Source organism: Bubalus bubalis, chromosome 2, assembly GCF_019923935.1.
Source record: "Bubalus bubalis isolate 160015118507 breed Murrah chromosome 2, NDDB_SH_1, whole genome shotgun sequence".
Classification (NCBI taxonomy): Eukaryota; Metazoa; Chordata; class Mammalia; order Artiodactyla; family Bovidae; genus Bubalus; species Bubalus bubalis.
The window spans coordinates 12,661,009-12,685,900 of record NC_059158.1 but is presented as its reverse complement, the minus strand read 5'-3'; the positions used below and the strand labels follow the sequence as shown (position 1 = coordinate 12,685,900).

The 24,892-nt window shown below is 42.5% G+C and overlaps 1 protein-coding gene and 1 long non-coding RNA gene across 6 annotated transcripts in view; one reads left to right on the top strand and one right to left on the bottom strand.

The window, feature by feature from the left end:
* Window positions 1–8,456: 8,456 nt before the first annotated feature.
* On the bottom strand, window positions 8,457–24,892 carry LOC123329133. Of its 3 annotated transcripts, none has more exons than XR_006544315.1 (3): window positions 24,651–24,892; window positions 13,208–13,389; window positions 8,457–8,808 (listed from the first exon to the last, which is right to left on the bottom strand). It is a non-coding gene; the product is annotated as an uncharacterized LOC123329133 (long non-coding RNA). The 3 variants fall into 3 exon arrangements; XR_006544313.1 differs by lacking the exon at window positions 24,651–24,892 and adding an exon at window positions 14,180–14,576; XR_006544314.1 differs by lacking the exon at window positions 24,651–24,892 and adding an exon at window positions 14,262–14,576.
* The window catches only part of NUP153 (nucleoporin 153), an 80,767-nt gene continuing 70,490 nt past the window's right edge, over window positions 14,616–24,892 (top strand). The window contains exon 1 of one of the 3 annotated variants that reach the window (XM_044927539.2): window positions 14,616–14,803. Coding sequence is in view for 2 of the 3 variants with exons in the window: in XM_044927532.2 (XP_044783467.2) it covers window positions 15,439–15,477 (39 nt within the window). In the remaining variant the exon portion in view is untranslated. Of the gene's footprint in view, window positions 14,804–14,880; window positions 15,015–15,423; window positions 15,478–24,892 lie in introns of those variants that run through there. The other 2 variants (XM_044927536.2, XM_044927532.2) reach the window with 2 other exon arrangements.

Genomic DNA, 24,892 nt, shown 5'->3' with positions numbered 1-24,892 from the left:
AAACTTAGCAGCTTAAAACAATAAAAATTTATTATCTCACGATTTCTGCAGGTCTGGAATTCAGGCGTGGGCACTTGTAGGTGGTTCTGCCTCTGCCTGCTCGTGAGGTTGCCGTCAACATGTCAGCCAGAGCCGCAGTTATCCGAAGGCTCGACTGGAGCTGGGAGGACCCACTTTTCTGGTGATCCAGCCACACAGCCTGTGAGCTGGTCTTCCTCACCGCACAGGCCTCTCTGTGCTGTTTGAGTGTCCTTACCACATGCTGCAATGGTGGCTTCCCCCCCGTGAGCAGTTCTGGAGAGCAAACACAAGCCACGGAGCCTCAGACGTCATATTTTGTCAATCGTACCATGTTCTATTCATTTTAAATGAGTCAGGAATCCAGGGTAGGGAGGTGGGCTGTTTCATGTCTTTTCATCTTTTTTTTTTGGCTGCATCATGTAGCTTATGGGATCTTAGTTCCCCGACCAGAGATAGAACCCGTGTCCCACTGCAGTGAAAGCATGGAGTCCTAACCACTGGACTACCGGAGAATTCCCAGACTCCCTTTTGAAAAGAAAACATCTAAGAATTTGTAGGCATATTTTAAAATGGCCATAATTTGTTTGGAGTTATATGGCTGAGACCATGGGGCCAAAGCGAAGCTAACTAGAACCTATAAATGAATGTGGGAATCCAGCTCATTTATAAACAGGGAGGTCACATGGAATAAAAAGGGAAAATACTAGAATTATCTGAATATATCTGTTATAGCCAGTAATCATACTGCACCAATGTTTCTGGTAGATAGTTCCTGGCAAATGATCAGGAACTATTAATTATGCTTAATATTAATTTATATTAATTATAATATTAATATATCATATGAATTAATATAACTATTAATTTATAGTTATATTTTCACCTTTGATTCTTTTCAGATTTGCTTCATTAGAGGAACAATGAATACATTTGATGGCTTTGCTCAAAATAGAAAATGAATCTTGGGAAATTCAAATACATTACTTATGAAAGCAAGCAATATTAGTGATTAGCTTTAAAACGGAGAAGGCAATGGCACCCCACTCCAGCACTCCTGCCTGGGAAATCCCATGGACGGAGGAGCCTGGTAGGCTACAGTCCATGAGGTCGCTAAGAGTGGGACACGACTAAGCGACTTCACTTTCACTTTTCACTTGCATGCACTGGAGAAGGAAATGGCAATCCACTTGTTGCTTAGAACAACAACCCACCTTGTTGTCCTTGCCTGGAGAATCCCAGGGACAGAGGAGCCTGGTCGGCTGCAGTCTATGGGGTCGCACAGAGTCGGACACAACTGATGCGACTTGGCTGCAGCAGCAGCAGCTTTAGAAATCAAACTGCCAGTAAAAGAATCTAGGAATGAATCTAGGAATTTTTTTTTTTCCAGTGAAGATACTGAGAAAGGTAAGATTATTTTACTATGAAAATGTCACACATATCCAAATGTTTGGAAATATGCAAAGGGGTTGGTTCAAGGCTCTTGAAGCCTATAAAATAAAACTTTAAGTCCAAAAGAGGATGACGGTGGGGGGGGGGGGGACAACTTTTAAATAAAGGGACTTTTAAAAATCATTTAAAGAAAAAACAGTTTAGAAAAGTAAAAGAAGGTGAACAAAAAGTGGTACAAATATGTAGAAAAGGAATGCTGCGTGGTTTCTTCCTGTTTAAAATCGTGTGCTAAGTTGTGTCCGACTCTGTGACCCCATGAACTGTATATAGCCCTCCAGGCTCCTCTGTCCATGGGATTTTTTTCAGGCAAGAAAACGAGTGGTTTGCCATTTCCCTCTTCAGTTTAAAATTAGAGTAGGGTCAAACACTGCTTTAGGGCTGTTTCTCCCTCTCTGTGTCCCCAGACCCTGCCTTCCAGTCCCCAGAAGGGTCTGCTGCTGCTGCTAAGTCGCTTCAGTCATGCCCGGGTTCCAGGCGAGGCACCTGTAATCTGCTGCCCTCTGCTGCCTCCTGCTGGCCCCAGGTGTGTGTGTGTGTGTGTGTGTGTGTGTGTGTGTGTGTGTGTGTGTGTGTGTGTGTGTGTGTGTGTGTACACGCACATGTGTGCTGCTCAGTAGTGTCTGATTCTGTGACCTGTAATCTGCTGCCCTCTGCTGCCTCCTGCTGGCCCCAGGTGTGGGTGTGTGTGTGTGTGTGTGTGTGTGTGTACACGTGCACGTGTGCTGCTCAATAGTGTCTGATTCTGTGACCTGTCAGGCTTCTCTGCCCATGGAATTCTCCAGGCAAGAATACTGGAGTGGGTAGCCATGCCCTCCTCCAGGGAATCTTCCCAACCCAGGGATTGAACCCAGGTCTCCCGCATTGCAGGAAGATTCTTTACCATCTGGGCCACCATACCCCAGCTGAAGAGTAGCTTTTATTTTAATTTTGGGGCACAGATTTCTGTCTTCATCCACCGCTGTTGTCAGCGATGGTCTGTCCTCTAAGAGACTTTCTGCAGGATGGTTGTTCGCAGGAAGCCTGGCAAATGTTCTCTACTGGCCTGCTTCCCCCCCTGGCCTAGCCCTGGAACATGTGAGGCTCAGCTCTCCCTGCTCCAGGGGCTGGGCTGTCCACCACACAGCCCCTGCCCTGGCACTCCTGTGCCATGCCCACGCATGGCAGGTGAGCCCTGGACGCTCACAGCGACTTAATGCTTCTGCATCACTCGTGGTGTCTTTCAGAAACCACCTGTGCCGCAAGAAGGACCAGCGGGGTGCTTTCTGGAGCCCAGCGCTTCCCTCCATCCAAGGCAAGGCTGGGAGGGCGCCAACGGGGAGAAGCAGACATCAGCCTCACCAGTCTCAAACTCCCTCTCATGCTGTCCTAACGTCTACTGGTTTTCCTAATGTCTTATCCCGAAGGCTTGGCGGACTGGGTTTCTTCTCACAGACCAAGAGGCATCCCCACAGTGCTCTCAACATTTAATTGTCTCTGTCTCTTCTCACGTCCCCTTTCTTAATTCCTCCTTTCTCCTTCCCTTCCGGTCTCACAGGAACCGCCTTTATACCACAGAGCCATTCTCTCTACACTCTAACTCATAACAAAATGCTCAGACCACCTAGGTTTGAATATGTAAAGGAAGGCTCTTGGAATTAAAACAACTCTTTCCTCATTCAGGGAAACTCGGCTCTCAAGGTTACTTATATACCTGGGTGAGGTCTAAAAGCCAAGCTGTGTTCAGGATACCACCCACCACTCTGTGAAGGAAGGCATGGCACTGACAGACAGTGGAGAACCAGAGGGCACTATGATTTGTAGGCAAAATGATACCCCTGTTTAATATTAGCAAACATCCCCATTGCATCATTACTGAGCATAAAGGACTTCGTATGTAGTGTCTCCTGAAATCATGTCAACAACCCTGTGAGGTAGATACTGTCATCACCCCCTACTTTGTAGATGAAAAAACATAGTCTTAGGTTAAGGATTTGTCAAGATCATAAGGGCCAGAAAATGACGGAGCTGTGTGAGCTTCAGATCCAGCTAGATGGTCATAATCAGGCTGTCAGTCCCCAAATCCTGGTATAGTGGTTGCCCTGATATATTTGACTCCCAGTTTTTTGACTTTCCAGAGGAAAATGGAAAACTACAGGTGGTGTGGCATTCCTCCTTTCTCCTAGTCAGAGACTTTGCTGTCTGTACCACCATCATTGGTGATCTCCAGTCTCTAAGGAAATGAAACAGAGCTCTTCACTAAAGGTTGGGACATCCTGATGATTCTGTAAAGGGATAGGTTGGATCATTCATCAAGAAATAAAAAACCAACAAATCACAAAACTTGAAATAATCAAGCTTATTCTAGTTTAAAATCACTCAAGGTCAGACAGCAGGTGAATGGCAGCTCCAGACCTGATGTCTGTTTGATGTCAAAGCCCAGCTCTGGACTTCCCTGGTGGCTCACATGGTAAAGAATCTGCTTGCAGTGCAGGAGACCTGGGTTCGATCTCTGGGTTGGGAAGATCCCCTGAAGGAGGGCATGGCTAACCACTCCAGTATTCTTGTCTGGAGAATTCCATGGGCAGAGGAGCCTGGTGGGCTACAGTCCATGGGGTTGTAAAAAATCAGACACGACTGAATGACTAATACTTCACTTCAAGAGGTGAGTTATATTCTCAGTAGGGGACAACTGCCCCCCCCCAAAAAAAGCCCTGATCTTTCTGTGGATTTAGGTTAATCTTGTCTGACCTGACCCCAAACACATTTTCAGGTCTACTGCTCACTGGTCATACCCTTGCTCCGGGGCCCCTGTGCTGTGTTTAACTATCTGAACCATGCTTAACTGGATCTCCAAGACTCATGCTCTTTCATGAAGAGAGCAGTGGAATAGCTTCAAAATTCTGAGAGAAAGTCAATCTGTGCTTCAGTTTCTGGTTTGTTAATAATTCAAGAACAAGGGCAAATAATAACATTTTAGGCGGAGACACAGAATTTACCACCTATAGACAATCCCACTGAAAGTCGATTAAAGGAAGTACTTCAAGAAGAAGAAAATTAAACCGGAAGGAAGGAATAAAAGCTAAGAAAGTGATGAGCAAAGAAACTAGCTGATATATGGTTAAATCTAAAGAAGCATCAACCAGGACTTCCCTGGTCGTCCAGTGGTTAGGATTCCTGCTTCCCCTGTAGGAGGCCCAGATTTGATCCCTGGTCAGGAAACAAAGATCCCACAAGCTGCGTGGTATGGCTAGAAAACAAAAGAAAAAACAAAGCATCAACAGAACAAAACTTGTGTGGAAGTGTGAAAATGATGTGGGATAAAGATATCGTCAACATTTGAGAGGAGTGATTAGAGTGAAAGCATTCTATAATGCTTATATGTCCTGGAAAAGGAAAGACTGATCGATTTCATATGATCTGTGTTAAAATGGAAGGAAGGAAATGTTACAGCTTTCCAACCAACAGATGGGAGGATAGGCAGAGACAACAAAGCCATTAATCCATTAATAGGCAAGAAAGGAAGGGAAAAGCAACATAGAAAAAAACAGGGTAGATAATTAACAAAACAAGATGGTAAGAATAAATCTAAATAAATCCATAATCACAATATTTGTTCGTTCTTTCAGTCGCCCAATCATGTCTGACTCTTTGCAACCCTATGGACTGCACAAGTGTTAAACTTACCAGTTCTGTTAATCCTTTGTTGCACTGATGAGAAATAAGACATGAATGTTAAGAAGAAACAGCAATGTATATGTTTCAGTGCTATTCTCTCAAATCATATTGGTGTATGGCAAAAACCATCACAATACTGTAAAGTATTCTCCAATTAAATAAATTTTATAAAAAAGGAATAGTAAGATTTTTTTAATTACTCAATGAAAACAAAGTAAGAACATATCCCAAATAGTGTAAAGCTCACTGGAATTTGAGTCAGGAGATATCCATCCTGTTGCTGCTGCTGCTACTGCTGCTGCTAAGTCACTTCAGTTGTGTCCGACTCTGTGCGACCCCATAGACGGCAGCCCACCAGGCTCCCCCGTCCCGGGGATTCTCCAGGCAAGAACACTGGAGTGGGTTGCCATTTCCTTCTCCAATGCATGAAAGTGAGAAGTGAAAGTGAAGTTGCTCAGTCGTGTCCGACTTTTAGCGACCCCATGGACTGTGGCCCACCAGGCTCCTCCGTCCATGGGATTTTTCCAGGCAAGAGTGCTGGAGTGGGGTGCCATTGCCTTCTCCATCCATCCTATTACTAAGTCACAAAGTTGTGACCTCAAGTATGTAGCCTAACCAGTGTGGATCTCAGTTTCCTATAATGAAACACAATAAAAAAAAAGAATAAATAACAGAATGGAAAAAATGCTTCAAAATCTGGCAAGCCATCACAGAGAGCGAAGTTTATATCTAAAGTGTAAATACATAAAACAACACAAGTATTGAGAGAAAGAGTGCACTTGTTGGCAAGACTTGCTGATGGTCTCCCTGGGGATTAGCTCCATCCAGGCCAAGTCCCCAGAGCAGGTCCAGAGCTCATCAAGGAGCAGCAAGTGGCCCTCTTCCTCCCAACTCCCACTGGAGATAAAAGCTGTCACCAGCCAGGGCCGCTGTCCAGCCCTCAGGAAGCACGGATCTTCATTTCTGTAAACAATAAAGCCCCAGTACAATGGACACTTACGAAGTTGAAGAAAGTCCACTCGTGCGACTGGCTTAAGCAAAACTTGATGGTTGGTTTCAACCTGTGAGGTCTGATTTCTTTGGTTCCTAATTCCATGTCTGTGTCGACCTTTTAGGAAAGAATTGGATACTCTGTGCAGGAAAGCTAGCTTCCTTTATTTACAGTATCTAGCAGCGTGCTCCGTAGACAGTATCTGTTATAATATTTCCTGATCAATCAGCTTTGAACAGATACTGCTGCTTAATTGACTTTTTTCTTCCAATTTTATCAAGATGTGAGTGATACATGGCACTGTGTAAATTTAAAGTGTACACCATGATTTGACTAAAATCATGAAGGATTATCACAGAAAGTTTAGTGAACATCCGTCATCTCATATAGATACAAAAAAGTTAAGAAACAGAAAAAAGGGTGTGTGTGTGTGTGTTTCTGATGACAACTCTTAGGATGTATCCTCTTAACAACCGTCTTACATAACGTGTGTGCTAAGTCACTTTAGTTGTGTCCAACTCTGTGCGACCTCATGGACTGCAGCCCACCAGGCTCCTCTGTCCACGGGACTTTCCAGGCAAGAATTACTGGAGTGGGTTGCTGTGCCCTCCTCCAGGGGATCTTCCCGACCCAGGGATGCTAGAGCATCTCATGTCTAACCTGAAATGGCAGTGGGTGGTTCTTTACCACTAGCGCCACCTGCAGGGATATCTATATATATCATGTTGTACATTATATCCCTAGGCCTTATGTATCTTGTAACTGGAAGTTTGAGGTATCTTGACCACCTGCATCTAATTCCCCCTCTCTCCATACGCCTATCCCCACCTCTAGTAACCACAAATCTGATCCCTTTGAGTTTGTATATGTATTTGTTTTTGAAGTATAATTGACCTACAACACTATGTTATTTCCTGTTACACAACACAGTGATTTTTTTCTAGACATTTCAAAACGTTCACCACCATAACTCTGGTTACAATATGTCACCATACAAAGATGTTGTTGTTCAGTCACTAAGTCGTGTATGACTCTTCACAGCCCCGTAGACTGTAGCATGCCGGGCTCCTCTGTCCTCCACCGTCTCCAGGAGTTTGCTCAGATTCATCTGCATTGAGCTGGTGATGCTATCTAGCCATCTCATCCTCTGGGGAATGCCTGTATTCCACATACTGTACATTTCTTACCAAGGACTCACTTATTTTGCAACTGGAAGTTTGTCCCTCTTCATCTCCTTGTCCTATTTTTCTCTTCCCCTCTCCTCCCTCCCCTCCAGGGACTACTGACTGTTCTCTATTATACATAACTCTGTTTCTATTTTGTAATTCATTTATTTTTTAGATTCCACTGATAATTGAAATCATACAATAGTTGTGTTTTTCTGTCATTTCTTAATCTTTTTTATTTATTTTAATTAATTTATTTGGCTGTGCCAGGTCTTAGATGTGACGTGTGGGGTCTTTAGTTATGGTCTATGGGATCTAGTTCCCAGATCAGTGTTTGAATCTGAGCCCTCTGCCTTGGGAGCGTGGAGTCTGAGCCACTGGACCACCAGGGAAGGCTCTGCTTAATCAATGTTAAAGGGAAGGATACATTTCTCAATAATTTAAACCTGGGATGAGATATTCAGTGTAAACTTACTTTCCCAAGAAAAAGGAATCATGGGTATCTGCTTAGACTACATTCACTTCTCTGCTTCTGCTCAGTCTGTCCACCCTCCTCCTTTTTCAGAACCTTTGTCCTGTTATTTAATGTGGAGTGATATTCTGCTGTCATAGGAACAGTACATGACTTTTTGTTGAGTCAATAAGCATAGCTGACTTTTACAAATATTAACTACCATCCCAGGGAGTGAGTGCTTCCCATCATTACTTGTGAACGATTTTCAGTTAGTGTATCTATTATCACTCCCTAGGATGTAATCCTATAAGAGCCCCAACTTAGCTCAGTACTCCTAATCTCACTGTAGAAAAAAATAGGCCAATGACATTGCCAACCTGACATGTCCTACCTAGCCATATTCACTTTTTAGAAAGGTGAACTGGTTTCTTCAAATAAATGTTTAACAATAATTTAAACAAATCAATACAAGCAATTTTTTAAGAACCTTCCTTTGTAATTTACATGTGTTGGGAATACATCTTAATCGTATAAGCCTTTCTTCTGGAAGTATCCCCAAGCTGTGAAAAACCGGGATGCTTAGATCTGCTGATGATTCTTCCTAAGAACCAAGCAGCATCTAGGTCTCTGGGAAATAGTTTTGAAACCAGGCTCCAAAGAGCTCTGGTACCACAGTCCTTTATGTCTCAGCACAGAGAAGAATTCAGCAAGAGCAAAGCGGTAGATAAGAAGTGATTTATTAGAATAGGACGTTTGTGAGGCTGACAGGTGGGTGGGTGAGAAATGCTGTGTCCCAAGAACTTACCGGGCTACAGTTTTACAATAAAAAATGTGGGGAGGGGGAGAAGAACTTCCTTCTTTTTTTTGAGTAGACATCATGCTTCCATCATCAGTTCCTCCTCCAGGTTGAGCAGGGGAGTTTTCTTGTCCCTTCAGGGGCAAGCTAGATCCACAAATTATTGCTTTTCATGTGTGCAGGCAGCATGTCCTGGGCTTCCCTGGTGGCTCAGTGGTAAAGAATCAGCCTGCCAATGTAGGAGACGCGGGTTCAATCCCCGTGTCAGGAAGATTCCCTGGAGAAGGAAATGGTAACCCACTTCAGTATTCTTGCCTGGGAAATCCCATGGACAGAGGAGTCTGGGAGGCTATAAGACCAGGGGGTTGCAAAAGAGTCAGACACGAGTTAGCAACTAAACAACAACACACAACATCCCTAGACAGTATATCCTAGGGGTCATTAACGTACTGAGCTCACTGGGGAGTTGTGGGTCTCATGTCACCAGGGTTTTATTGTTTGGGGGCAAGTCCTGTGCTTCTGTTGCATGGTTTTGTTGCTAGGCAAGCCTGCTTGGTTTTGTGGTTAAGCAAAACTGCTTTCTTGAGTAATTATTAATTACAGGGGTCTCCCATGTTTTTTCTACCTACAATCCCCTAGTGGGATTAACTACTTAATCATCTACTTTTCCCCTTTATTCTGCCCCTATCAGTTTTGCATTTGAGATGGTTGGAAGCATGTTGTTGGATGGTCCTATTTGGTGGGTTAGACTAAGATTCCCTTCTTGGAACATGGACAGGACACTGAAGGATGAGAAAACTGGGATAAGAGATAAATAAGAGGAGATAAGACTCTTGAACATCCTCTTGCCCTCTAGATTATCTTCTCTTTGAAAGATGGATACAGAACTCCACACTAGATCTTGGTTTTATGCAAGGAACCTTTAACTGGAAGTTGCCGCACCAGGGATAAGAAACAAAGGGAAAGAAGGCAGATGTGGGGAAAAAAGGGGGAGTTGTTCCCAGAAGCAGGCCAGTGGACAAGAGTAACTGAGTATGTAAGAAAAATGTCCACAGTTTTAAAAAATACACCTTCCTAGATTCAACCCCAGAGATGCTATGCGTCTGGGTGGGATCCTGACAATCCATGTTTTAAATGCTTCCCATCTGATACTGATGCCATATTTGGGGACTCCCGTGGAAAAGCAAAGTTTGTGTCCAAACAAATCAGGATCTAATTCTTAAGATCTGACTTAGGGGGAGGAAAAAGGAGGAATGGGGTCTGAGGATGTTTAAAGTCAATTGGTTAAAATACTTGCCTCTGTTCTAGCCTTATCCTCTCTCTCCCTTCCAAGCAAAATCTTTTGTATTCATTGTTGGCATGGTGGTGGTAATAAGTAAGGGTGAAAAGGAATAACCTTCCAATGTCTTCCAAAAACCTAAGATCCTTAGGGGAATCGAATACACAGGAAAAATATTGAGAGCTAGAGGATGGGCCATGCCCAGAAAAAGATGGTCTAGGCAGAGGGTGTTCAGAGGGTGGAAGGGAAACAAGAGGACACGAATGCCTGGAGTCCTCCAGAGAAAAGATGTGCCCTTCCCTAGGGGAAGATCCCTGGGGAGAAGGCAAAACCTGAGATAGTAGGATTTGATGGCAAAGAGCATCAGGCTTCACTCCCCAAAGCAGATGCCCTGGAGTGCAAGGAGACCCTGGAGAGGGATGGGGGACCCTGTGCATCTCAGCCCAGTAGGAAGGAGAGCAAAGAGGGCAGAAGGCCAAGAAGGCAAGGTGCCTTGGCAGCAATTCGCAGGCCCAGAGGACATCAAGAATCAGGTGCCCCACCCCTACAGCAGGACATGTACCCTAGGAGCAACTCTAGGAAAAGGCAGTGTGTTGAGACCTGACTTGAGAGTTTATGTTTGTGCTACCTCTAAAAAATGGGGTTTTGGAACAGAATCCTGTTGAGTTAAAGAAATAGGAATTTACATGTCTCGAATACCTGAGTCATGGACACGCTCATGTCAAGACATATATGCTGCACCAGAAGCTAATCACATGAATAACAGCAGCATCCGTGATAAACCACTGAACATCCTGGGTAGGTATTGGGCACGTATGATGTGTTGTAGCGTTTCCTACAATTCCGATCCATAGACCGGAATTCTAAGCTGAAGATCACCTGTTGTAATCTTTAGAGTTGTAAGTAGAGTTGTAAGTCACTCCAGCATGCTTGCAACTCTTTCTAATTCTAACTCAAGACTTTCAAATAGGGTCAAAAACAGGGTGGCCAGATTTAGCAAAGAAGTTGTCCCATCCAATATTTGCACGACTGAGACATTCTTACACTAAAAAAAGTTATTCATTGCTGTTCTAAAATTCATGTTTATCTGGGCATCTTCTAGGTTTTCTGGGAACCCTACAAAGAAGGGAACTCACAGGTGAGGGGGCCCACTAAGACATCTGCCACTGTCCCCCTGACCTGGTTAGCCCAGCTCTCACTTCACTCCAGGAGCCCTGCCAAGGCCCTGGCTGGGAAGCAGCAGCTGGACAAACCCTGGTGAGAAGAGGCAGGAATGTCAGTGGGCTGAGCAGCTTCCGTAAACATCTCAGGCTTCACTCCCTGCACCTGCCCATTGGCAGTGGGAAGTTCTAGAATGCTGCCTGGATTAAAGAAAGGAATGTAGGGTTTTGAAATCAGTCAGACCTGAGTTCAGAACCCATCTTGTCAACTACCAAGTATATGACTTTGCCTGAAGTACTTTAACCTTCCTCTTTTAGCTGACTCCCTACAGGACACTTTAAGGATGAAAAAGAATGCACGTAGAGCACGCAGTGAGGTACATGGCCCTGGATTCACCTCAGTGCTATGATTTCACGCACTTAGTTACTAAATAATGAGTGTGTTGCCATTTAGTCGCTAAGTGGTGTCTGACTCTTTGCAACCCTATGGACGGTAGCCCAACAGGCTCTCTGTCCATGGGATTCCCTAGGCAAGAGTACTGGAGTGGGTTGCCATCTCCTTCTCCAGGGGATCTTCCCTGACCCAGGGATTGAACTCACGTCTCCTGCATTGGCAGGTGGATTCTTTACCACTGAGCCACCAGGGAAGTCTAAGTAAGAGTGTAGGAAACTTTCAATCACATTCCTTGGTCTCTGCCTCCCCTCTGGAATATCCTGCTTGGATATTGCAAGTGTCCGGTCACACAGTTTGTCCCGTTGCAACCTCAGTATCCGTCTACAGTTTACACTTTATAGTATTTTCTTTTACCCTTGTCTGTTAAACTAAAGAATTTATCTACATCTAAGTAAAGGAATAGGGGAATTCCTTGGTGGCCCAATGGTTAGGACTTTGTGCTCCCGCTGGAGCGGGGCTAGGTTCCATCCCTGGTATGGGAACTAAGATCCCAGAAGCTGAGCAGCCATAAATACATAAAATGGTTAATTTTAAAAATAAATAAATGAATAGCACTCAACACATTCCCTAGTTCAGCGTCCTGATCACAATTCCACCAAGCCCAGGGAGTGAGGACAATGTTGGTTTTGTTGTTCAGTTGCTCAGTCGTGTCTGATTCTTTGTGACTCCATGGTCTGCAGTGCGCCAGGCCTCCCTGTCCATCAGCAACCCCTGGAGCTTGTTCAAACTCATGTCCATTGAGTCCATGATGCCATCCAATGCTGGTTTAAGTGTAGCTTTTTTTCTGATTAAAAATTGTTTAAAATAAAGAATGTAAACTTACAGCCATTTATGTAATACAAAGTTCCAAAGGGAAACTTGTCTGCATAAGTATTTATTCAAAACACTTAAAAATAAAGTAAAAGTATAGCCATTTCTACTTGTCCCTAAATGGCAGGACCTATATCACCATCACGGAGAAGGCAATGGCACCCCACTCCAGTACTCTTGCCTGGAAAATCCCATGGAGGGAGGAGCCTGGTGGACTGCAGTCCATGGGGTTGCACAGAGTCGGACACGACTGAAGTGACTTAGCAGCATCATATCACCATCATGTTTCTATCTGCAGAACATATGGCTCAGAATATAGTAAATATTTGTCACATGGTATTCTGAAAGTCTGGTTTTAAAGGCTATTTACTCTTCTCTTGTCATTCACAGTCCCTATTTTGGTATAATCCCTGAGGGAGAGTACTATCTTCATCTGATACATAAAAGTGATTTTTTTTCTGTTTACCTCTGACACAGCAAGTAGTACATGGTCTGAGGTAAGCTGTGTTTAAAAAGAAAGGGAGGGGGCACTCCCTGGCGGTCCAGTGGTTGGGACTCTACACTTCCCAGTTTGACCCCTGGGGGCCCCCACTTGGATCCCGGGTCAAGGAACTAAGATTCTACAAGCCAAAAAATTTGTGCTTACAGATATAAAGAACAGACTTTTGGACTCTGTGGGAGAAGGCGAGGGTGGGGTGATTTGAGAGAATAGCATTGAAACATGTATATTACCAATGTGAGATAGATCACCAGCCCAAGTTCGACACATGAAACAGGGCACGCAAAGCTGGTGCACTGGGACAACCCTGCGGGATGGGCTGGGGAGGGAGGTGGGAGGGGGGTTTGGGATGCAAGACACATGTACACCCATGGCTGATTCATGTCAGTGTATGGCAAAAACCACAATACTGTAATTAGCCTCTAATTAAAATTAATTAATTTTTAAAAAAGAGAGAAAAAAACGTGTGCTTACTTAGATGCTCCATGTGTCCGACTCTCGGCGACTCCATGGACTGTAGCCCGCCAGGCTCCTCTGTCCGTGGGGATTCTCCAGGCAAGAACACTGGAGTGAGTGGCCATGCCCTCCTCCAGGGGAACTTCCTAACCCAGGGATGGAACCCAGGTCTCCCGCATTGCAGGTGGATTCTTTACTGTCTGAGCCACCAGGGACATAAACAAAAAGAAAGGGGAGATTAGAGGTGCTTTAATAATAATAAATTATTTTTACAGATTGTAAAGTATTTTTGAAATACACCGAAAAAAATTCCATCATATAAAAGTGGTTGAGGAAAATAACGAACTGCAAAAGCTTTGTGAATATGCATTCAGCCTTCTAGCAAACATGTAGCCAATTTGCACCGGGTACTCTGGATATGGAACTCAGGACACCATGATGTGGCAATACGGAGGGTCTTTTCTTTCTAATGTATTATTTATCAGTCGTTCATTATTTACGACACTAGTAAGTGATCCTCCGCACATCCGAAGCCCCATTCTTGCAAGGTACCCCCATTCTTGCAAGGTACCCCTCATATCTCCTTCATTTATTTTATAGCATTTGAATTTGGGTCAATGAGGAGTCAATGTAGATTCAGAAGACTGATTTGAAGAGGGTCAATCCACCAAAGGTGAGTTCAGGTTAGCCTCGGACCTAGCAGAACTTTTGACGGTGAGTTTTCAGAAATTGCTTGTCGTGACTATCAGAATTCACAATTTGCTCTCCCCTTTCTCTCCTTAGCCCTCCCTTCTGCTCTCTTACATCACCCCTTAAACATTTCCTCCCTTTTTTTTCCCTATATTGCTGGAACAGGTAGGGAGTTGTCAGTGAAAGTTGCTGAAAAAAAAATCTAAACAAAGGATCTGACTTGGCTTTCGACCTGGTGTAGAACTGGCCACTGTAGTTTTCCTTAGCTTGAACTTAGAAAGCTTTTAAGAACTATTGTACCTTTTCTAAAAATGCTGTTTCAAAGTTAATGATAGAGCAAAGGAAGGGGGAAAGTCGGTTTGTTTGTAAACTCAAAGCAAACCTTGAGAAAAAGAAGCGGTTATCTGAGGAAGTGTAGCAAAGGTGAGGCCCCGATGATGAGAGAAAGGAGAGGCCTGTGCACCAGGGCCAGCAGGGAAAACAGAAAAAAATGGCTTTTCCTTCCCAGCCGTCTGCTCCTAGTGGCTTTTTGTAGATTTGTGTCCTCTCTACCAGTTTACAGAGTAACTGCCGTTCAGCACGGCACTACCTAGTCAGGAAGAAAAGGGGGTTATACTCTCACATTAGCAGGCAGAAAGCTAAGACCACGTGATCCCAGCACCTCAGTGGAAAGCCATGAGCTGAAAAGCAGGTGCTTCCAATGCTGAGTGCTTAGGAGGTACGTGCTGACTCACAGAAAGGGTAGGATGTGAGGACCACACAAGGGAAAAGGCGCTAACGTGTCAACTTGTGGCTTGGATCTCATCATGGCTGGTTGAAGCTGTGTGTTGGCTTGGTGAGGGCCTCGGTGGAGACTTGGGATGTGCTTTGATGTTCTAATTCTGAATCCAGACCTTCGTAGGCCTTATCTTTCCCAAACCAGAGGTGGGTCTGTTTAACCAGCTTTGCTCCATGGCTGCAGAGTTGCCTTCTGTTTGTTTGGCAATACTGCCGATTTAATATTGTATGTAGAATAGTCTAACTCCATGTTTGCTTTGGAGAATGTTGGATGAGTTCTTTTTGATTTTTGGTTTTGAAGAACCATATTTGTGCTGACTCATGGTACCCTGTTGTCCCTATAATGAACCCAAACAAGGTGAGATAAATTGAAGACAGGCTGCAGATTATAGGTACTGGATTTAAAATCATCTCGTTAACCATTATGTTTGGTCAGTTGAACCAGCTCTGCTACTTATGGTAGTATTATAGACAGTAAGAATGTACTAAATCCAGAATTTCATTTCAGCTAATAGTCTAGCTTCCTTTGGAAAAAAAGCTGCTAATGAAAATTAAAAATGCTTAATTTCATTTCTTCCCACCTCGTGGTAAAGATGAAATGTACCAAATGTTAAATAAGAGGGGAAAAAAAAAATCTACATGTGCTTCAAGCCGCTGGTTCATCAACTGTTACTTAAATAGCTGGCTGGAGACTAATGGCGAGCAGGAATTCCTCAGCCTGCTCTTCACAGAAACTTTGGTTGTATTCCATTATCTTGATGTTTTGATGTATAAGTGTTCTTATGAACAAATGTATTTACGTTTGGCCTATAGGAGAGGAGGTGTGTGTGAGCCCTTTAAAAAATGATTTTTCGTTTCTTGTATTTCACAACTTTTTAGGCCTTCTCTGTTGTGAGAGTTAAGAGCTGTAGGTATGTTGTGCAAAGAATACTTTTGATGACTAATGTCAGGGAAGGAATATTTAGTCTAAAAATCCACTATTAGGTTTTTTTCTTCCCCAGAAGTAATTTTTGGAGGAAACACTATATCTGAGTTTTGTTTTGACTTCAGAGCACCTATGTAAGAGATCAGGCTATTAGTAGGTAATTATTTAATTGCTTTTATGATTTGTTAAGCAGAAAGCTGCCATCATTCCTGTCCTGACAGTTTAGGAAAGTGACATCTATAAAGATTTTACTCCACGTTGCTGGACTTTTTCGGAGAAGGCAATGGCACCCCAGCACTCTTGCCTGGAAAATCCCATGGATGGAGGAGCCTGGTAGGCTGCAGTCCATGGGGTCACTGAGAGTTGGACACGACTGAGCGACTTCCTTTTCACTTTTCACTTTCATGCATTGGAGAAGGAAATGGCAACCCACTCCAGTGTTCTTGCCTGGAGAATCCCAGGGGCAGGGGAGCCTGGTGGGCTTCTGTCTATGGGGTCGCACAGAGTCGGACACGACTGAAGCGACTTAGCAGCAGCAGCAGCAGCTGGACTTTTTATACAGCATTTTAGATATTAGACGCTCACCTAGTACCAAGAATATTCCCTCTTAGAATTTCTACCTTAAAATTAGTTTTGTGAGTGCTTGGAAAAGAGAAAAGCCACAGCAATTCTGAGGAAGTAGTCTGATATTTTTCAGAATTTCTCTTTGCTCACAGCTTCTTGAATTTTAAGATGGTTTACTCTGTCCATGTCTCTTGTTTTTCATGAATTAATTCTAAAAGAAAATTTGTACAAATGAAGAAGGAGAGCTGGGAATTAGCAAGGTGCCCTTTAAAGTGCCCAAGTATATTTTATATCTAATGTTTAGTCTCAGACTGCTAACATTTCAGATGGGCTTTATGACTTCTGCAGCATGGTTAATTCTTAAAACAGTGCCGCTTCTCAGATGTTCTGTGCATATGAATCACCTGGTGACCTTGTTGAAAGGCAGATTCTGATTAAGCAGGCCTGGGATGATCCTTTATTCTAACAAGCTCCCAAGGAACGGTGTTGTTAGCCTCTGAGTAGCCAGAGACACTCTTAAGATGGGGAGGTTGTGCCTTTCTGGTGAAGGGGGTGGGTGACGTGTATAGTAGGGTTGTTAACACAATAATTGGTAGACTGTTTCTGAAAAGTCGTCTTAATAAATCCATTAAATTCCAGCATCCTCTACAAATGCTTTTTAAAAATAAAAAAGCTTGGTCTCAGTGTGAGCAAACTGAATTTTGCAAACGTTATAGTTTTACATGGATTGCAACTTTAATAATGAATCCAGTTTTCTAATGTAAGTAAGGAATTATATTTAAAAAATTAAACTAAGCCATTGCTGCTGCTAAGTCACTTCAGTCGTGTCCGACTCTGTGCGACCCCATAGACGGCAGCCCACCAGGTTCCCCCGTCCCTGGGATTCTCCAGGCAAGAACACTGGAGTGGGTTGCCATTTCCTTCTCCAATGCATGAAAGTGAAAAATGAAAGTGAAGCTGTTCAGTCGTGTCCAACTCTTAGCGACCTCATGGACTGCAGCCTACCAGGCTCCTCCGTCCATGGGCTTTTTCCAGGCAAGAGTACTGGAGTGGGGTGCCGTTGCCTTCTCCGAACTAAGCCATTAGATTTATTGTACTGGATGAATTTAGTAGCAGGTGTTTAGAATTTAGAATGTAGAATTTGGGGGTAAATTATTAGTGTTACGCACCAGCGGCTAAAAGAGCACAACACAGTAAATTTTAAGGGAAGTCATTAAGATGATAAAGTGTAATGTACTGCATGGACAAAGGCTGTTTTCCTGTTTTGTGCACGGACATAGACACTAAATGCTCAGATTCGAAATGAACACACAGTGTGTGTGTGTTTACTTGTGTGCAACTCTTTGCAACTCCATGGACTGCAGTTGGCCAGGCCTCTCTGTCCCTGGGATTGTCCAGGCAAGAATACTGGAGTGGGTTGTTACAGGTTCTTAACAAGTGTTAATGTTTAGATTGTGCTCATAAATTGTTTATACATGTCTATGTCCTTCTTTAGCCTTGATCTCAGTTGTTTGTCCGAGTTCACTTTTGGCCTATGGGTCAATGTATGTTTCATCTTTGTTGATTCATCACCTGTCTTAAACATTAGGATGGGACTGGTCTTCCTGAATTTGGTTATTTCATTCAGTAAAACTGGATTTCCATTTAGTATTGATGAATTTAAAATGTGGCTTCAACTTTAATGGAAGATACATAAACACATATATGCCAAAGACTACTACACATTGACATATGCAGTCAGGAAGAATAAAGTATCTTAACTGGCATGTTGGAATTAAGTGATATAGATAGTTAATCAAAATTTGATTATATTAGTTAATTTGTTTAGTCTTAAGTATTACTTTATTCCCCAAAGCCAGAGAACACAGTAAGTTAATGAGTATAATAATGTACATCTTTAAATATCTTCCTGATGCTGTGACCTCTGTCCCTAAGATATAGACAGAAACTCCAATACCTTTGTAGAATTCCAACCCCTTTTTTGAGTTTCTCCCTTTGAGATTGAAGTTCATTATAATCATCATAATACATTTGGAAAAAATCCCCACTAGTTTAACCTTATTTTTCTATCTAATAAAATGCTTGGTAATAATTATCACATAGAAATATCATAGAGATAGATCTAAAATTACTCTCAATAAAATAAATTGCTTCAATACATGTCATAGCAAATACCACATTTTGTGTAGGTAGGCTAAATATATACCCTTCTAACTTCTTGTAATTGTCATTTCTAAATACTCCTTTGGCTAAAATTTTCTTGCCATTTGAAGAAGACAGAAATGCTGTTTTTTTTTTGTTGTTGTTGTTTTTTAAATCCTCGTTGGGTGTAGACCAAATTGTATTTCATTTATAATTGGTGGATATTCCTTATCTCTAAAGAAAGGTCAGCAATCTATTTGCAAATTTGTAATTGGCAGACAGATACCATATTCTATGAGGAAAACTAAAGACATTTCTTGGGGGAGAGGGATCCTCGTAGTAATAGGCTTGTCATAAATTAAGATTTCTTCCAATACACCATCTGTTTTGGCTGAAAAAACCTGGATCCAGATTTAAGAAAAGTAAAGTTGTTCTAATTTTTGTTTTCAACCAATTGAGAAGGAATTCCTATCCTTCTGTATTTCGTTTTAGTTTCTGCCACTTGATCTGAATATGAATAGCAGTTATTTTTTTCCCCCTTTATCCTTCATAGAAACACACACATTGAATTCTACTATATTCCTAACATGGCTTCTCTCTGTGATTTGGAGGTCTATTGTACAATGCCGTTCACAGGCAAATGCCCCTGTTGATGTACTCTTCACTCCCTTCCTTCAATATATCCTCATATCCCCATGCCATGATGGGAATCCTGTAATTTCCAGATGATCCTAAGCCAGCTATTTGAGTCTTGTCTTTCCAATGGCTATCATATCATACACTTGGGAAGCATCTATTCATATTATGCGATAAGACAGTACTAGGAGCTAAACATTTTAGTCAATGTGAAGGCCATCAGAGATAGAAATTCCTAAAGTGTGGAATTCTCCACTGAACTGGAAAAAAAAAAAATCTTAAAACAACCCCAAGCTTAAGTAGCAGGTAGGTTCCTAAATTGGCTACAAAAATTGGCTACAAAAATGACAGAGTGCTGGCAAAGGTGAGAGGATAATAATTCCTGCATAACTTTTTCATAGGGATCTGTTCATAATGTTCATGAATGCTTTATCATGAGTAAATGAATGAATTTGAGAAATATTAACGTGTTATGGTGTACTGAAAAAGAATGTATGCAAGCTAGGGAAGGTTATAGAAAGTAGTTTAGCTGTATTCATCCTTGTATTTATTACAATAAGATGGAAACAGTTGGCATTGGTCGTAATTGGATTTTGGGCAAATGAGCCATAGTATATGTAGAGTTGCTGGTATGTGTCAACACTGTTCTATGTGTTCAGATTATAGCAGTGAGGGAAAAAAACCCTGAAGTCTAAAACCTAGTAGGGGAGAAATTAGTTTCTAATAAAATACACCCAGTGAAACAACCCAAAACATAAGATCACTTCTCAGAGCCATTTCAGTTTTGTCTAGCCCAAAAGACTGATGAGAATAGAAGTTATGAATAAAGGATGATTAAAGAAGATAGCTACTTTAAAACAGAAAATCTGCAAGTGATAGCTTCCAATTCTGTGAACTACAGAATATCATAGGTTTTATAGAGATTAAATTTTATCATTTCTAGAAATTGCTTAATTGAAAGTATGAAATAATAATTATTCCCTTCCCCCTAAACTTAAATCCTAATATAGCTAGAAGGAATTCAGGAATCCCTATTATTATTCCATGACATTTGATATTTTCCCCAATTTACATAGAGTATCTCTTAGAGATATGTTCAATAATTATTTGTATGTTTGAAGGTGGGCAGTTTTTTGTTTCATAATCAGAATAATTTGTTATAACTCATTCTACTTCTAGTAATTCCTAACTGAACAATAAGTTCTGTACCAAAAATATGTGAAGAATTCTAGATTTGTTGATTTGTGATTCCAAACTGAATTTCAGCACAGAAACAATGTTAGCTTAGAATCTCAAATTACGTGTAAGAAATTATTTCATCCCATAGTTGAGGCTAATACTATTTCTGGGTAAAATCAGGCAGTGGGAAGTTTAAAATGCAGATTTCTTTTTGTTTCTTATTCCTTCTCAATCTTGGAAAAGTTGCCAATAACTCAGTTACCTAAATCTGGGACTAATGCATTATTGTTCCCTCACATTTGCTTAACTTCAAAAACTTATCATTAACAATTATCATTAACAGTTATTAACAATTAAGATCAAGGCTAAAGAGGAATGTGGATTTATCTCCCTAAATCCTGCTAATCTTATATCCTGAAGTTTTATCTGAATCTACCCCCATTCTTTGCATGTCCTTTTCTTTCAGAGCTGGGATACGAATGCTGTGTGCACATGTGTGTGTTTGCTCAGTCATGTCTGACTCTTTGGGATCCGGTGAACTGTAGCCTGCCAGGTTCCTCTGCCCATGGAATTTTCCAGGCAAGAATACTGGAGCGAGTTGCCATTTCCTACTACAGAGGATCTTCCCAACTCAGGGATCAAACCCACGTCACTCGTGTCTCCTGCATTAGCAGGTGGATTCTCTACCACTTCACCATTTGGGAAAACCCAGAATGGGAAAGACTAGAGATCTCTTCAAGAAAATTCGAGATACCAAGGGAACATTTCATGCAAAGATGGGCTCGATAAAGGACAGAAATGGTATGGACCTAACAGAAGCAGAAGGTGGCAAGAATACACAGAAGGACTGTACAAAAAAGATCTTCACAACCAAGATAATCATGATGGTATGATCACTCACCTAGAGCCAGACATCCTGGAATGTGAAGTCAAGTGGGCCTTAGAAAGCATCACTACGAACAAAGCTAGTGGAGGTGATGGAATTCCAGTTGAGCTATTCCAAATCCTGAAAGATGATGCTGTGAAAGGGCTGCATTCAATATGCCAGCAAATTTGGAAAACTCAGCAGTGGCCACAGGACTGGAAAAGGTCAGTTTTCATTCCAATCCCAAAGAAAGGCAATGCCAAAGAATGCTCAAACTACCGCACAATTGCACTCATCTCACACGCTAGTCAAGTAATGCTCAAAATTCTCCAAGCCAGGCTACAGCAATACGTGAACCGTGAACTTCCAGATGTTCAAGTTGGTTTTAGAAAAGGCAGAGGAACCAGAGATCAAATAGCCAACATCCGCTGGATCCTGGAAAAGGCAAGAGAGTTCCAGAAAAACATCTATTTCTGCTTTATTGACTATGCCAAAGCCTTTGACTGTGTGGATCACAATAAACTGTGGAAAATTCTTCAAGAGATGGGCATACCAGACCACCTGACCTGCCTCTTGAGAAATCTGTATGCAGGTCAGGAAGCAACAGTTAGAACTGGACATGGAACAACAGACTGGTTCCAAATAGGAAAAGGAGTACGTCAAGGCTGTACGTTGTCACCCTGCTTATTTAACTTATACACAGAGTACATCATGAGAAATGCTGGGCTAGAAGAAGCACAAGCTGGAATCAAGATTGCTGGGAGAAATATCAATAACCTCAGATATGCAGATGACACCACCCTTATGGCAGAAAGTGAAGAGGAACTGAAAAGCCTCTTGATGAAAGTGAAAGTGGAGAGTGAAAAAGTTGGCTTAAAGCTCAACATTCAGAAAACAAAGATCATGGCATCCGGTCCCATCACTTCATGGGAAATAGATGGGGAAACCATGGAAACAGTGTCAGACATTATCTTTTTGGGCTCCAAAATCACTGCAGACGGTGACTGCAGCCATGAAATTAAAAGACGCTTACTCCTTGGAAGAAAAGTTACGACCAACCTAGATAGCATATTCAAAAGCAGAGACATTACTTTGCCAACAGAGGTCCGTCTAGTCAAGGCTATGGTTTTTCCTGTGGTCATGTATGGATGTGACAGTTGGACTGTGAAGAAAGCTGAGCGCCGAAGAATTGATGCTTTTGAACTGTGGTGTTGGAGAAGACTCTTGAGAGTCCCTTGGACTGCAAGGAGATCAACCAGTCCATTCTGAAGGAGATCAGCCCTGGGTGTTCTTTGGCAGGAATGATGCTAAAGCTGAAACTCCAGTACTTTGGCCACCTCATGCGAAGAGTTGACTCATTGGACAAGACTCTGATGCTGGGAGGGATTGGGGGCAGGAGGAGAAGGGGACGACAGAGGATGAGATGGCTGGACGGTATCACCGACTTGATGGATGTGAATTTGAGTGAACTCTGGGAGTTGGTGATGGACAGGGAGTCCTGGTGTGCTGTGATTCATGGGGTCGCACAGAGTCAGACACGACTGAGCAACTGAACTGAACACATCTTTCCTGGAAGTTAGCTTATTATGAATTACTTTACTCTGCTTGTCACTGACTGATGAATGCTGTTCCATACACCAAATAACAAGCCCCGAACAAAGGAATGATTGTTGAGTCCCAGCCAATCTCCTGTGCTAGAAATCTTGAGTTTGGTAGGGTGAAAAAGGGTAAATGGGATGTGGCTATGTTCAATCTCTTATATATGTAGTGCAATTAAAGATTCAGGTACATATCTGTCATTGGAAGGACTGATGTTGAAGCTGAAACTCCAATACTTTGGCTACCTGATGCAAAGAACTGACTCATTTGTCAAGACCCTGATGCTGGGAAAGATTGAAGGCAGGAGAAGAAGGGGACGACAGAGATGAAATGGTTGGATGGCATCATCAACTCAATGGACAAGAATCTGAGTAAACTCCGGGAGTTAGTGATAGACAGGGAGGCCTGGCGTGCTGCAGTCCATGGGGTTGCAGAGTCGGACACGACTGAGCAACTGAACTGAACACATCTTTCCTGTAAGTTAGCTTACTATGAATTACTTTACTCTGCTTGTCACATTCCTAGCTAAGAATCTTGAAGACAAACAATTGTATTTAAGAAAGATGGAGTGCTTTAGGAGGAAGAGATTTAGGGGGAAGAGTGTGCTTTAGGGGGAAGACACTGAGGCACAAAAAGGAGGTAGATTAATTTTGTCCATCATGTTTGGGAAATTTTTATAGTCTTGGTGGTTTTAGTCAGAGATGCCATTTGTTCTGTAAACCTATGCTTGATATGGCATGGTTCCTTAGGTGCTGGAAGGTACTACATATTTCAAGGTACTGTAGGTTCAGCTTCACATTTTGACTTATATGATTTATATAGTGATTGGAGTCATGCAGTTTGATGGTAGTTTGGTTTAACAGTCTTACAGTTAATTATTTGTATCTGATAACTGGATGCTATTAGATGCTTTCTAAACAGTTATTATGAACTATATATATTCACTCTATTTGCAGATGAGGAAACTGAAACTTAGGAGACTGATAACTTCCCCAAGGCTTCATAGCTACTAAGCGATAGACTTAAAATTAAGTGTGTGTCTGTCTGCATAGTCCTGTTTGGCTCTTGGAGACTCCTTGGACTGTAGCCCACCCAGTTCCTGTCCATGAAATTCTTCAGGCAAGAATACTGAAGTGGGTTAGCCATTTCCTTCTCCAGGGGATCTTCCCCACCCATGGACTGAAGCCTGGTCATCTGCATTGCAGGCAGATGCTTTACCGTGTCAACCATCAGGGAAGCCAAATGGCCCATTAAGCCTATGTTTTCACAGTAGTAGATTTTTTTGCTAATCATTTGGTTACTTTGTTTGAACTCTTACAGAAGAGCTGAGTTATAGTCTTGGCTTTGTCTGCCCAGCTAAGGGTCCTCCAGTATGCCACCTGAATTCTTTGGACCCCTGTCTTGTCCGTTGAATGACCTCTACACCACCTGATCACCAATATCTTTTTAACGGTCAACTCTTAAAAATATCTATACTTTGTGGATTCAGTGTTTGAGCCTAGCTCACTTACTCACTTTCCTAAATACGTCTTCTATTTGGGGCAAATATATGTATAGTTTTATTACTGCTAATATATCCTTTACCTCTCATGTGAGCTGACTGCTGTAGGTAGTCATTGTACTCATTTACTGCATTTCCCATATACTAGGAAATATACTAAGTGCTCCACTCGGATGATCACAACGGCTCTATAAGCTGGATATTAAAGTTCCCATTTTATAGGGAGGAGGAAGGTTTTGACTTATCCAAGGTCAAACTAGAGTGGTGGAACCAGAATTCGCGTTCTTTGACAACAGCTCTTATGTAACAATGGGACATTAATGACACTGTATGTTTTTCTAATTCTGCTTTAGGCTTAAAGATCATGAACATTGTTTTTTTTCAACCAGTTTTTTTCTTTTTATAAGATAATGTTCGCTCCTGTCTGATTTAACTGCTCACTTTCTGTCCTCTTTCCCAACCACGAGAAAAGAAGGAGATTACTGCTTCTGTGTTAAATGCGTCTTTCTAAGTCTACGTTTATAGCCGAGCACAGGATAAGGAATGGAACCCCCTGGCTTTGTGCCTCTGCGGCAAACCATACCTCTCTCCTTCCGCGTCCGTTCCGAGAATTCGCCTTCCCCCCGTTAACTACATTTCCCAGCGGCCCGCGCGGCCGAGAGCGCGGGCTCGACCAGCCCTTCCTTCCTTCCTTCCTCCCTTCCTCGCCTATCAGCCGGTCGCAGCGTAATGACGCAGGCTCGCCGGGCGCTGACGAGTGACGGCGTTCTGGCTCGCGACCGCAGCGGCGGCCTTAGCAGCGGCAATAGACGCAACAGCGGCGAC